Genomic DNA, 15,187 nt, shown 5'->3' with positions numbered 1-15,187 from the left:
TTCTCCCCAGCTGCGCCCACCGGCGCCCGACAAATTGGGTGGCATTGTCCGACAACAGGACCCGGGGGTACCCCCACCTAGGAAAAAACTCCGTTTCCAGGCTGCGTGCAATGGTGCCGGCGCGGATGTTCGCCAGGGGGTAGGCCTCCACCCAACGCGTGTAGCAGTCTGTCACCACCAACAAAAATCTTTTCCCTCGGGGCGTGCGGGGATATGGTCCCATTAGGTCTATGGCGACTGTATGGAATGGCTCGGTGGGCTGCCTGGGTACCTGCTGGGCTGTCCCGTCGGTGCGGCGCGCCTTGTGCCTCTGGCAATGTTTACATCTCCTCACGCAGTCCCGTACAAACTTGTTTACCCCTGGCCAGTAGAACTGTTCCCGCAGATCGCGTCGCGTCTGGTCTGCGCCGGGGTGTCCGGCTAGCCTGTTCACGTGATACATGTCAAACACCTCCCGGCGGGTGGCGGCTGGCGCGAACGTCCGCCATTGGCCAGCTGTCCCCTTAGGTCGCGCCTGCAGTGTCCCGTCCAATACACGGTAGCCTTCACATTCTCCGCTCCCGCAACGGCGCACGATCTCCTGTGTGTCTGTGTCCGTGAGTTGGGCCGCTCGCACGTAGGCGTCTAAGTCATCAAGCTCCGCGCCTGGCGGTAATGTCGGTGTGACGTTAAGGTTTAGGGCACACAATGCGGCTTGGGTTGTCGGGGTGCGCGGGGTCCTGGGTATGCGCCCGCTGGGTGGTGGCAAAAGCTCCTCCCACTCCGCATCGTCACAGGCTGTGACGGTGACGTCCGGATCTCGCGACAGCTCGTCCGCTAGTTCGTTCTGTTTTCCCGGTACATGCTCGACTTCGAAATCTAAGGCCTGTAGAAGCATGGCCCAACGCGTCAGCTTCGAACGTCGCCCCTGCATCGTGGCCAGCCATTTGAGACATTGGCTGTCAGTTCTCAGTACGAATTTCCGCCCCTCCAGGTGTGGGCGGTAGCGTCTGAGGGCCCAAACTACGCCTAGACACTCACGCTCGTTCACGCTATACCGCTGCTCGACGTCGCCGAACTTGGCGCTTGCATATTCAATCACCCGAGGCTCGCCGTCGTCGCCGAGTTGTAACAGGATGGCCCCGATGCCCTTCTCGCTCGCGTCTGTTTGTACGATCAGGGGTCTGCCTGGGTCCAGCCGCGCGAGTAAGTGGCACTGTTGAAATCTGCGTTTTAGCTCGTCAAAAGCGTTCTGGGCTTCCACGGTCCACCTGAACGGACGTTTGGGTGACAGCTGTTCTGTCATCGGCGCCGCTACTACCGAGAACTCTGGGACGAAGGCTCGCAGCCAGTTAGCTAGCCCCAAGAACTTTTGCAGTTGCTTGCGCGTGCGTGGGGGCTCCTTGTTGATAATTACACTCAGCTGTTTTTCCGTGGGTCGGTTTCCGTCCGCGTTAACCACTAAGCCCAGGAAATCTAGTTCTGTGGTCCCCAGGTGGCATTTTTCGCGATTGCATGTCAGACCATGGCTCGCCAGGCGTTCCAAGACTAATGCTAAATGATGCGCATGTTCTTCCCACGTCTGAGACCAAACAATTATGTCGTCCAGATACGCGGCCGCAAACTTGCCCGAGTAGTTGTCTAAGACCCGTGTCATCATCCCTTGGAAGGTAGCGGGGGCGTCCTGTAGGCCGAATGGCATCGCGCAAAACTGAAATCTCCGCCCGTCTGGGGCTGTGAACGCCGTCTTGGGTCGGTCCGCCGGACGTATCGGCACCTGCCAATACCCAGATTTTAGGTCGAGGGAAGAAAATATCTTGGCGTTACCCAGGCCTGAAAGTGTGTCGGCTATGTTCAGCAGGGGGGGTGGGGCATTAATTGTCACTCTATTGATAGGTTTGAAATTGACACAGAAGCGTAGTTTCCCGTCTTTTTTTTCTGCCAACACGACCTGGAAATTATACGGACTTTCGCTAGGCTCAATTATCCCGTCATGCAACATGTCCTGAACCTGGTCTAGGATGGTCTGTTTACCAACGTGGCCGTAGCTACCGGGTGGGATAAACATTGGCTCGTGAGGATGGGTCGGGATGGCATGCTCAGCTATGGTGGTACGTTTCAGCGGGTCCGCGGACGCAAACACATTACACTGATGATCGAGGACCTGCTGGATGGTAGCACGAAACTCGGGGGGAACTCCGTGCTGGAACTCGTCGAGACTGACCTGGTTTACTGCTGGTGGAGTAGGCTTACCCAGCCCGTGGATGGTCCGCCGCCCCTGGGTGCCGACGTGGACGCAGCCGGCCCGGATGTCGATGGCTGCGTGCTGCTCGTAGAGCCAGGGTAGCCCCAGAATGACGTCATCACGTAACTGCTCCACCACCAGCGCCGTCGTGACGGACCGTTGGTCCCGCACGTCCACCTCCAGCGTCGCGACGCCCTGGGTGTAGCAGGCGTCCCCCGTGGTAGCCAGCTGGAGTTGGCCCGGGTGGTACTCGAAGTTGTCACGGCCAATCACGCGTGCCGCCACACAGTTGTGGCTGGCGGCGGTGTCAACAAGCGCGTGGACTGCGCGCCCGTTGACAACCACCGGAATGCGCAACAGGTCGGCCTCCGCCGCTCCCACGTGACCCAGGAGAGGCCCCGCCGCCGTAGGTCTGTTGTTGTTAGGTGAGGCGGGGGAGGTGGGCTGTCTTAGCGCGCCGCCCCCTGCCGTCCGTTTCCCGACGGCTGCTGCGCCGCGAAGTCAGGCCGGAACTTGTTCCTCACCGGGCAGTTCTCGTGCCAATGGAACGTGCCTGGTGGACACGTGTGGCACTGAGGTGGTGGGCTGCCGCCGGTAGTCCGTCTCCGCCATGTCAGCTGCGCGTGGCCGCTCGGTCCGGGTTCGTCGCGCCTAGCTTGGTCTCGGGTGGGCGCCGTGTAGGGCACCAGCGCCTTGGTGTCGGCGGGCGTCGTGTCTTCCTGCTTGGTGCTCAGGGTGGCGTGGATCCTGGTCGGTCTGACAGCTCGTAGGTCCTGCTCTAAGACGCGCGCCTGTTGGACGAACTCCTCTGCCGGACGCCGCGTCATCGGGCGTAAATACGGGCGAAATTCCGGGCGCATCAGCTCAACTACCCGCTCCAGCACTCCGGTAGGTTCTTCTCCGGGAAACAGCCGCTTGTACAGACGTATTTTTTTCATGATAAACGCCTCCGCCGCCTCCGTCGCGCCTTGCTCGAGACAATACAGCTCCGTCCGCACTCTCATCTCTGTCTTCACGTCCGCGAACCTGGCCTCGAACAATCTCGCGAACTCGGTCCACGGCATGTCATACTCCTGGACGATCTGCCACCACGTCTTGGCGTCGCCTTTGAGCGCGGTGCTCACCCTGTTCGCCCACTCACACTCCGGCACTCCGTAGCGATTCAGGCGTTCCCGACACGCGTGTACAAATCTCCGCGGATCGTCGCTGGTTCTGCCCGCAAATTCCGGTAGCTCCACGTGTCCTATGAGAGGTACCCTGCTCCGTGGTGTGTCGGCGGCGTCTCTCACCGGGCTGCGGCCTGACGGGCCCGCTATTCTCACGTGGTGGCACCACTGGCACGTGTACCACCCGTCTTGAAAGGAGATTATTTCGGACTTCGCGAAACACGCCGTGTGCTTGAACGCGCGACAGTTCCGGCACCAGCCTCCCTCCCGCGTCTTGCCCTCACACTCCGCATCCGTGCACTTCCCGTGTCCCGCCTCAAACTGATCCGCCCGTTCTGCCTGCTCGTGGTTCGGCTGCGCTTCATACTGTCCTACGCACACGCACGTGTCCGTCCACGAAGAAATCGCCGTCCCGCTCACCTGGCGCGGTCGCGCGCACATAACACAATATAAGCTATTCTTTTGAAACAACTCACTTGCCTTAATCGCGCCCGGATTTTTGTCAAGTCCGTGGTTGTCCGACATGGTCGTGTGGTGGTGAGGCCGGTCGATTGCCCCTCTTCCCTTCGCTACGCGACGCGACGCGGATGGCGGTACACACACACACTGACCTGGCCCGGCTGCTGTTGTCGCGAGGAATGCGGCCACCTGGTTGCTCGCAGCGAATTCCTGGAAGCGCGCGCCCGGCTGGTCACGTGGCCGGCGCGCCAGAGTCCCGCTATGCGCTCCGCGCGAACAATAGTTCCAGCGCGAACTTTAGTTCCGCGCGCTCCGCGTAACAACCGCCTATCTCACACGCTCGTACAGGTCTGGTTTTCGCGGAAGATGTAACTCGCCCCACGCTCTTGGGCGCCATTTGAGGGCTGATCGCGCATTGCCGGTGATTTCGAGATGTTAACTATGGGCGCCACCACGTGGAAGGGCACGTGGACCCGGCGGAGTCTCTCACTCAGGGCGTGACGTAGCCCAAGTGGGGACGAGTTACCAGCCCTTTCTATCCTAGCTACCCAGACCTGGCCCGCTCTAGGCGTCGGGCACGCCACACTCCTAGACTCACTCACCACGTGATTAAATAAGTACTCACTTTATATTTATTCTCCAGATTTAATTTCACTAACACGTCTCTCTACACGCCCGTTACACGTTACACATTACACGGTTAAAAAGCCTGAGGCACGAATCGGTTTAGGTGAAGGCATGGTCCACACACGTGGCCATGCTGCAAAGTATACTTATTACACGGTGATGAAAAAACTCGACTGAGACAATTAATTAATTAAACAGCCCGCTGGCCGAGAGCTGCCCCGAGGATGACGAACGAAAGCGATTCAGAAATACTTAACGAGACAGAATTACTTGGTCAGTGCAGAACAAAGGTTGAAGTCCCCGGGGTGCTGGCGCGTCTGCTCTTGGTCAGTGATGAAGATCGACTGGGGTGAGCTCATCGCTCGCAGGTGGCAACATGGCGCCCTTCGCGCCAACACAATTACCGTTACTGTATTCTACGACTCCGTGCCCCGGCGAAAGTTGAGTAAATTACAGATAAACATTAAAAATATATAAAAATTACTGACAATGGAAAGTTTGTTACTATTTACTTATTTAATGATAATTCATATAAAAGCATTCCTATCCTCGTCCAAGTCCGTGCCTGTTCGGGTCCGCCCGGGCAACGTCTATAGTTATTTAAGGTAACTTATTTAAATTAAAGAAACACAAGTAAACTACACAGCACTGGGGCGAAGATGGATGAAAACAACAAAAAGGCTTACAATTAATATTAACATAGCAATTTTAGGGATCGCCGCACTGCTTCTAAGCGCCCTCTTGTGGTAGTTCGTGGCGCGCAATTCAAACACACGACTACGTACATGGCGGTACAAATGCCGGGGAAGGGGAGAGGAATGTTGAGGAAACGGAGACTGACTAGGCTCATGGGGCGTAGCCCCGGCTGACGTCAAACTAAACCCATGTCTAACACATGGTTTACTTTCCTAAAAAGGCAAAAAAATAGCCTAACACACATCTCACTGACATCATTTAACACTTTAATTTATTGGGTACACACAAGGTATAATGAAATTTTTTTTCTGATATTTAAATAAATATTGCCAAAAGGCTGAACCAAAATAATTCTAACTGAAACACAATTGATCAAAATTAATTTATAACTGCTTCATAAATGTTTTTAATCAGGGGCGCAACAACTAAATTTCCAAGGGGGGGGGGGGGGGGAGGGGAGGGAGGCAATATACCTTTTTATAAAGAATCATCGATCCCCCCCCCCCCCCCTATTGAAGCGGGGGGTCCGGGGGTCCTCGCCCGGGAAAATTTGTATTTCAAGGTGGAAAATGGTGCTATTTAAGCAGTTTTACTATCTAAAAATTGATTACACAGCACTTTCTTTGCCCCCGTTTGCCCCCACTTCAAGATTACAGAGGGGGGGCAAAATACCCTTGCCCCCCTCCCCCCCCCCTGTTGTTGCACCCCTGGTTTTACTTCCAAATCCCAGCATTGCAGGATGACAAAACAGAGGTAAGATCGACAAGGAACGGCCACGCAGCGCTGCACGCCGCTCACCTTGTCGTCGAAGAAGGAGCTGTGGAAGTGGACCGTGCTCCCCGAGATGGACGACATCAGCACGGTTCTGTTGTCGTGCACGTTGAACAGGGTCACTCTTTCACGGTGAGGCAAACCCAACTGCCTGAAAATATCACCACTTACATCAACTAACACGAAGCCATAAATTATATTCAGTCCTTAACAGATATATCTGCCTTGAGAATTCAATGTAAAACTATTTAATTGGACTGTTTCTTCCCTTCCCGCAGCCAACACACGGCCCCGCTTGTGTTCGCAGGCAATCACACCGCAATACTGGGTCACGCTATCAGAGCTGCCAATACCACGTGACCGGTAGTTCCTTTACTAGGATTACATTCCGTTATTTACGGAACAAACTATTCCCTTTTAGTACATTTATTGGCCGTTAGGGAGATTAAAATGGTAATTTATTTCTCTACAAAACTATGAGAATTTGTCACTTTAAAACATATGAGAGTTTCTCATATTTTTAAAGCTAATTCTTATAAACCAACAGAAAATATGTTTTGTAAGAAAGTAATTTGCAGAATTGCAGAATTATTTATTATTTATTTATATATATTTTTGTTTTATTTATTGTAACATGCGCATCTACAGTTTGGTAACTTTAATGGTGGGCACGACATATATACACATACACGGATGTCATAAAAAAGATTATTTTTTATTTTTTTACAAAATTCCTTGAGTCACCTTCAAAGTACTCTCCACTAGATGCGACGCACTTGTCAAGTCTTTTTTCCTACTTTTTGAAGCACCCCTGGAACTCTTCAACTTTGATATCTCCAGTGCCCTTTGTGAAGTTGTTTTTACTGCTTTCATATCATCAAAATGCTTCCCTTTTAGATTTTTTTTTTCATTCTTGTGAAAAGGAAAAAGTCGCACGGGGTGTACAGTACTCTCTGGCATACCAAATATTGCAAAAAGAAATGGTCACACTAACAAAGGTTTAAAACTTTTTATCATAGTGCTAAAAAAATTAATATTGGTAAAATTATAATTAAAAATGCTAAATTATAAATTTCACATATAATGTGGTGTACGTGGATGGCATTTTACTTGGTAATAAGCATAAAACATAATTCACTGATGAAAATGATTATTTACTTTTATGAATAAAATGTTTGATAGTAGAAAAACTATTTATTATTCTAAAATTAATTTAGCCAGGTTGAAACTATGTGAGCTGTATAAAGATATTATCTTCTGTAGTAAAATGTCTCTAACGAGAGTACTTTTAATAAACTAGCTCCTTTTAATATCATGAGGGTATAGTTTAGGGGCAAGCAAAAACCTTCACATTGTTAACATAATATGAGTTTAATGACAATATCTGTTGTGATATGAAAATTTAAGCTTTAATCATAATTTTAACAAAAATTAATTTACTAAAGTTTTTTCCTAGTAAAGACTGAAAATATGGAACAAAATAGTACAAAGTATTTGTTGCTATTTATTGCAGTCTTAAAGAGACATGTATTATAACAGTCAAATCCTCCAATTTGGTACAAGTACGTATGCTATTAACTGCCTGTGTAGTTTTGCCGGGACAGGGACTCGCAATAGTCACCTTTGTTTGAAGTCCAGTAGTGGAGGCTGGAACCTGAGTGTCTCCCAACTTTCCTCAGCAAGCTGAGGTATCGCCACCCTGCAGACCACATCATCCTGCAACCTTCCCCGCCAGACATCAACAGTAGTAGGATAAAGGGGATCCCGGAACAGTGATCAGGGAGCACCCGACATCTTGGATCCACCATCTTGGATTGTGGCACATCTTGGATATGCAATCTTGGATGACCTTGACCTAGGCCTACTAAGATTTGACTTTCAACATTACTAATTTCTAATTAAATTTTTTTTTTTTAGTTTGACTTTGACCTTGGCCACCATTTTGTATTCTTAATTTCTCCTCTATCATCCCACTTATGCTATAGTCTTATAGGGGGTGAGTGGGGGAGGTATGACATGTGGATTTTCAAATAACTCAGGGCCTAGGATGATGATCATCTTATTCTCGAGGTGGTTGGTGGCCATTTTGTTGTCTGCTAAAAGCTGAAATCATGTTCTCGTCTGCTGTCGACCGTCATTTTAAATCTGTGTATTGGAGGAAGATGCAGCAGTGTCAACATTAATATTTATATATTATGTCGTGGCTGTGAAGCAGCCAGAGGGATGCAAGCATGTCGAGGTTTGCAGCCAGAGAGACCTAACTACTATGTTACGAGATCAGTTAAAAATTGATTATGATATTCAATTCCAAAGTACACTATGAGGCTATACTGGTAGTGTCCTCTGTTAGGGTCGCCATCTTTAAATTTTAAAAAGTATCTGCTATGGTGCCATCTTTAATTCTAAAACTTGCTGCCAGTGTGCAACTGTCCACCATCTTTAGTGGCAGTGTTGTCTGCTAGAGAGCGGTAGTGTCGCTCCCTCCCCCTTCCCCTCCCGATGTTGGATCCAGGAGAGAGTGCCATCTTGGATGGAGAAAAGTATAGGAATAATGCACCTATGGATTTGTTCTGTATCATGCATAGATGCAAAGGTAAATATTTTTATGCACTACATCCACAACCATCTTGGAATTAGGAAAATATGTCATTTTCGATGGAGAGGCGTAGGCATAGTGCAGATAATACAAGCATTCCATTTTGTACATTAAATGTGTGCATGAGATGCATAAGAAAGTTTCTAGGTTATTCCTTGATTTAGTATTCTGTGCCGTTTTTAAATTAATATTTAAAGTTGGTGTTATCTTACTCTCTGATATAATGAATCTTTAGAACTAATTGTAGCACTACTATTTTGCATCAGCTAACCTACATCAAACTAAATTAAATAGTATGTTTTATACTCAAATCATTTAATCATAGATCAACACTAGTTTAACAAAGAATAAGTATATTTCATACTGTTGCTACAGAAATCATTCAATATTTGAACTTTATTACATATAGCACTTCATATAGTTAATTGGATACTCAAATGATAATGCTTTGTGCAAATTAAACTTAAATTTTAAATTCGGAAGTCAGGCTCCGAGGATGAACATTATGAAGCTAAGCCAAAGCAATAACAATTAATTGAATCTTACATATTTGTATTCTATCCAATTACAACACACTTACAGAGCTGGTCGTACATGAGCAACCGTTAGAATCATTTGTACACTTATTGAATTGAAGCATGTTAAATTCATTAGTCTTGCTTGTAACCGATTCCAAAATCATGTATAAAGGTATGATGTTTACGAAGATTGTTAAGTACATGACAATTTTTTAGCTCTTTAGTTATTTTAGACAGAATAAAGTATAAAATTCTTGCGCCCCCATCAGCTTACCACGCCTGTTGTGTTAATAATCTTGACTTGGGTGATGTAATTAATTGCCTTACACATCTTCAGTATAACACATATAGGTAAGTACTCTTCACAATATAGACAAAATAATAAAAGTTAAGCCTCAAATGAGATAAGAAGTTGAGATTGAATGGTGAAATTTTGCACATTCAACAAATTGTTAATGCTCTTACCTTATTCTTGATGAACTTGAAAATTCCTGTAAAAAAATAAAAAAAGATTGATTTTTAGAACTAAATCCATTTTAAAATTAAAACAATGCAATAAGTACTAAAACTTATTTTTGAGATGGCATTAAGAAAAGTGCTTCCTAGCAGCTGAATGTAATACAATTCAAGACCATACTGCTATTCACCAATCAAGAGCAGTGAATACAACATTCGCAACGGCAGATAGATACACGAATATTTTTCAAGGAGTATTTGAAAAAAAAATAGACACATTAATCAAATTAGATAATGTGTATTCAGAAAGGTTGCATCAACAACACAGGGTTTGCACTCTTGCATTATCAACCTCAACATGAAACACACTTCCTGTGGAGCTAGTGGTTCCATCTCCAAAAATAACATGCCACCTTAACCCAAATATCACAAATTTTTCCATAATTTTTTTGAGAAAGGGGAGTTGACGTACACTCTCAATGCATCCCCCCACACAACCGCCACCCAACATGAGTTGCACTTAAGGTAGCCAACATATAATAACAATAAAGTGTTAAGGGTAAAAATTCTGTAAGTCTATACACTGCATAAAATTATAACAAACTTAGAGAGAACTGTTATTACATTTTTTAGCGGCTGGGATCTGAAAGCTGACGGATGTGTTTGCTCGTGCTCCTCAGTCTTTATGTGTTCGTCGTTGTTTTTCACTCCTAGTTCTTTGAACTAGTCATCATTAATTCATCTCTGATCCATCAACCTGATTTTCCGGGTTTTCGTTCACCCTTTTGTAATGTCTCTGTTTGTGAATTAGAAGAATTTGTTCAGGTCACAAACTTAAAAAAACTGCCTCTAAAACTACAGCAAGTAAAGAACAACCGTTGCTTGAATCATGTAAGTTGGAATCAAAAGAGTTGCTCTTTATCAAGCAAAGCCTTTGTTCTAATGTAACCACGGTAATTCATACAGATCAAAAAGCTTGAGAACATCCAGTGAATAGAGCCTGCGGTGAATAAGAGCAGCTCCGGTGAATCAGGGAAACTCCGGTAACCACAGCCTGGCCGGTGACCCACTGACCCACTTTCCACTCAGTGTGAATCGCACAGTGTCACAAACTCCACCAACAACATGGCAACAGCGAGGAGTTTACCTTAGTGCAACAAGGGCACAAGTCCAGTACTAAAGATAACTCTGGCTCTAAACGGGAACAAGATGAGAAAAATTGCCCATGAAAATTGGAATCAATAACATTAATCCACTCTCAAAACTATCATCAAGCCTGCCTTTCAAAAGACAAAATAACTTTTTGTGACTAGATTCACACCTTCTGTTAAAGAATAGGAAATAATTCATTATATTTCCCGTTAACTCAAATTGTATAATCGCTGATAATCGCTGGCAGTCCAGGAAAAGGAAATGCCAGCCCCCAACAACCTGTGAACTGAAGCCACATTTTTTGATTTTGTGATGCAAAATTTAAAACTTGCTTTGTTTTAGGTGTTATATGGTTTATTGACATCCATTAATGTATCACCTTGTACTCACTCATGAAACAACTGCACCATTGTCTCCCTGTCTTCCCCACCTGCATTTGTGCAAATAATGAAAACCCAAGTTCATTAAATTATTATGGAATTACTTTTTTTTGTGTATGCTCATCTCTTAACATATTGACTACATAAGACTTTTGCATATAAAACTAGAAAATAAATTTTGGGACAGATAACCATTTTCATAAATTCTGAAATAAAATAACACACAACTCTCGAATGAATACCAAGAGTACGAGAAGATATTCATAAAGTAAGGTACATTTGGTCATTGAAAAATAATCTTCATAAAATGTTTTTATTGTTTACTGCACATCTACTTAATTTTTCCGCATAATCGCCATTCAGTTCTAAGCACTTTCCTAATGCTGCACCAATTTCTTTAACCTCTCTGCATGTAAGTTTGCCGCCTGAGAATTAAATCAGCTGACAACGGCAGTCGTGAGTACCTCGTCAACCTGACGACGGACCGTTGTTAGTCAGCCACAAAGCGACCAGGGCAATATCTTCAAAGACAGTCCAGCAAACAGCAGCAACAGTCTCTCGGATCACCGGAGAAAGCAGGCGATTCATGCACCAGGAAGCACGGCTACTCACAGTGCAGAACATGCACGCACCCACGCACCGAGAATACATAAATAGTCGCAGTGTAGATGAGTAAAGTGGGGAACCCACACATGGGCATTTATTGTAGCAATCAAGGCCCTGCGACAACAAAGCAGATGGCATCTTTGCGAGTTACACGTCTGGCAAGTATGGCTACTCGCCGGCAGCCCAGGTTCGTATGCCTGCTTATTAGCCTTAAGATGTCCTTATATTGTTTTTAATTAACGGCCCTTAAAAGTACTTAAATTTTAATATGGATCCTTAAAAGCTCTTAATAGCTCTGATAGCATTCAAGTATGCGAGTATGTATATTAATGTTTTTGTTTCAGACTTGGTAGCAAACAACATTTTGTGCATGCACAGGACAACTAGCATATTTCGAGCCATGTAATTATAAATATAAAGATATTGAAAGTTTTGATTTTTTGTATTTTTTATTGCACTTTTAAATGAAAAGGGTGTGTTGTACTGACTTACTTAAAACATACAAAGTAAATATTAATACCGATCAAATTTTATATTACATGTACATATTACAGATAAACACTATGCTTGGGTTAGATGTGTTCCACAGATAAGTATGAACAAAAGTGTTTATCTGTAAGAATTGAAGTATAATATTTGCTTGCACAAGAGGGTACCAACCACGCAGACGAAGAAAGATGCATGTTGATTGATTGTGGATAAAGGATCTTCACCTGCCCGTGTGTAGCCGTGCTTCCTGGCGGTTTAATTCCCAGGCCATAAGAAAATTCAAAATTCAAACAACATTAATGAATTAACCAACTAAACAATAACTTGAAGGTACATATTAAGTCTGAATGTGTGGGTTAGTGTTGGGGTTTCAAATGATCCAAGTTCAGAGGCTTGTAAAACAAACAAAAACGGTTGGGGACTATGAGTCTGATATGCTTTTTTATATTCAGCTACGCATTTTTTAAGGTGAGGTAAATCCTAATGTCGTACCAAAAATCAGTGTTCATTTTACAGCTCCTGAAACTTGTCCCATTTGACTGATTGGCACTAAAAATTTTTATAAACTAGGCTTTTTTTGTAAATATGTTGAAAATTTCTATGTTCAGAGACAGACAAGCTGTTTTGTACACTATTGAGTTTTTTGTTATGTATGTTGTATGTATGTTTTGCTGTTGTTTTGTTTAGTGTTATGCAGTTCTTGCACTAATGTGTTGCTTCGTACATGGTACACGTTTGGAAATGAATCTAGGATTCGAAGCTGGGAGTACAAAAGTGGCACGTTGAGAGGACTGTCAAACGAACCCAAACCGATATAAAAACTAACGTGGTAGGCGTCGTTAAGTTCTGTTTCAGATTTTTTGAAGAGTTTTGTTTATTTAGAATGAAACTGTTAGCAATCTTATATATTAAGGCATCATACGAGTTATGTCACACTGAAGCCTGGCTAAATTTATACATTTACCAATTTTTTGCGAGATGTTATAATCATGGTATGCATTTGAAAATGAATCTGGCATTTGAATACAACTTATCTCCAGTAAACAATACTTGTCATTAAAATGGTAAACTAGCCTACAGACGTATTACCAAACCCTCTTTGGAAATTATTCAAAAATTTTTTACGAAATAGAAAACTTCATTTTGGCAATTATATATTATTATTTTATTTTAGAAATTTAGCTTTCCTTCAGAATTCCCTACGACATTCTAAAATTTTCTACAATGTAACTTACAACCCCCCAACTACAATACCTTGTGCACCGAAATGTACTGGACATCGTTGTTGGCCTGCAGGAAACCTAGAAAACAAATAGAAAAACTACAAAACACTAGAAAATGTAAGGTTCTATATTCTACATCCTCTAACCTGTTTGTATAGAATTTAATGAATAACTAAATCAAAAATATAACACGTTCCATTAAAAATTGCCCTTAACTTACCGTTATTATTCCCATCGACTGTCAATTTTGTATTTAATAAAGTAATCATAAAAATAAAAATTTCAAAACATACAGTATTTCTCCCCATTTTTCCTTAAATACTTGTTTACTTCTACAGTCCTTGGTAATTTGAGTTTTTTTTCACCAGTGTGTGGAAAATGACCATAGAGTATACATTGATATAGACCATAGAGTAAATAAAATACTAGTAAATAATGGACCATTGTCATATAGATCTATGTGACAATGGTGTAGGAACTATGAGTCGCTTGCCGAGTCCAGCCAAGAAATACTCGAGAACTTTCTGAGTTCAAGTGTTTAGTTTAAGTAAAAAGTTGAGAGATTTCTCAGCGCATTGCAGAGTCATCGAATCAAGATACTTCAAAGCTGAGTTGAATTGTTATCACATGCAGAAAGGAAAATTTTTTGTCATTGATTTAATGACCTTGTAAACGTATTTGTTTTGTCCCTATTAGGCTGGTTATTTAATCTAAAACAATGTCATATTTGATGAGGAAACCTAAGATGAACAAGCCAACATTCGTAGCAATAATTGAGCAAATGGCAAGTACTAATCAAGTAAATTTACAATTGCGAGTTTTATGTCCATAAAAATTGACGCCACCTGTCAGTGCTCCCTCTGGTCGCACAGACCGTTGTGTGTCCTCAATACCTGACTAGGACGTGTGAAACGAACACGCCCGCGCGTGCCAGGGTGAGTTAGGGCAGTGAGCCGAACGGCGTGACACCAGTCACGGCCGGCTGTGTTGTGTGACGCGCCCAGCCAGGTTTGCTGTGGCACATGTAATTGTAATTCTAAGAAAAACTAAAACTTTTTAATTCCTTAAAAACTCAAACTAATTAATTCATGTTGATCCAGGTGCGTTTGTGTTACAACGCTGGCCGTCACCATATTCCGCGCATTTCGAATGCTTTGTTCATTATGGTTATGGCTTGTGGGGGCTGGAATTTACATTAGCTTTATCTTATGTGCTGTGGTATCACTTGTGTTTGGTAGCAGTCATTTAGATACAGCCGGTATTGATAATTTATTTATACCTTATTTTAAGTGGTGAAGTTAAGGTCGTACCGACTTGTCTCACACTTAACCACATACATCTTTACTAAGTACATAAATAATGTAGCCAAGACCCTTTTTTTAGACAGGGATTTTGATTTTAGTTATGTTAGGGCCAAGGCCAAGACTTTTCTACCCTGCTCTGTTTTCTATTCCTCTGTTAAACACTATAGATTATACAGAAACACCACATTTTGATGTTCCGCCTTTTTACCTCATGATTTCCCTGGTCTTCATAGCCCACTCTCCTATATTTTTAAAGTAGGTAGTTACCATGAACACAACCAATTTCAGAATCTTAAATTTATGTATTTCCTTCAGTGAGCTCATACTCTAGGAAATTACCCAAATTACCTACTTTGGAAAAATTATAATTCAAAAATGAGTTTTCATAATGAACTGGCAAACTTATTCCAAGAAACCACAAAGCTCATTCAAAGGTTTTTTTTTTTTTTTTTTTACATTTCCAGCAATAAAATTAAGGTTACTAACTACCAACATTTTATTCAAATTACATATTATGTTA

The 15,187-nt window shown here is 43.8% G+C and overlaps 1 protein-coding gene across 1 annotated transcript in view; it reads right to left on the bottom strand.

Moving 5' to 3' along the window:
• Positions 1 to 13,718, bottom strand: part of LOC134540932 (transmembrane protein 131) — a 56,209-nt gene extending 42,491 nt beyond the window's left edge. Inside the window, exons 1-5 of the mRNA XM_063384012.1 lie at positions 13,584 to 13,718; positions 13,395 to 13,441; positions 9,523 to 9,548; positions 7,565 to 7,642; positions 5,971 to 6,094 (exon numbers count right to left, since the gene is read on the bottom strand). Coding sequence (XP_063240082.1) covers positions 5,971 to 6,094; positions 7,565 to 7,642; positions 9,523 to 9,548; positions 13,395 to 13,441; positions 13,584 to 13,671 — 363 coding nt within the window. The 5' untranslated portion in view covers positions 13,672 to 13,718. The remainder of the gene's footprint in view (positions 1 to 5,970; positions 6,095 to 7,564; positions 7,643 to 9,522; positions 9,549 to 13,394; positions 13,442 to 13,583) is intronic.
• Positions 13,719 to 15,187: the final 1,469 nt, after the last annotated feature.

This window comes from Bacillus rossius, chromosome 17 (genome assembly GCF_032445375.1).
Source record: "Bacillus rossius redtenbacheri isolate Brsri chromosome 17, Brsri_v3, whole genome shotgun sequence".
Classification (NCBI taxonomy): Eukaryota; Metazoa; Arthropoda; class Insecta; order Phasmatodea; family Bacillidae; genus Bacillus; species Bacillus rossius.
This window is presented reverse-complemented; position numbering and strand designations above follow the sequence as displayed.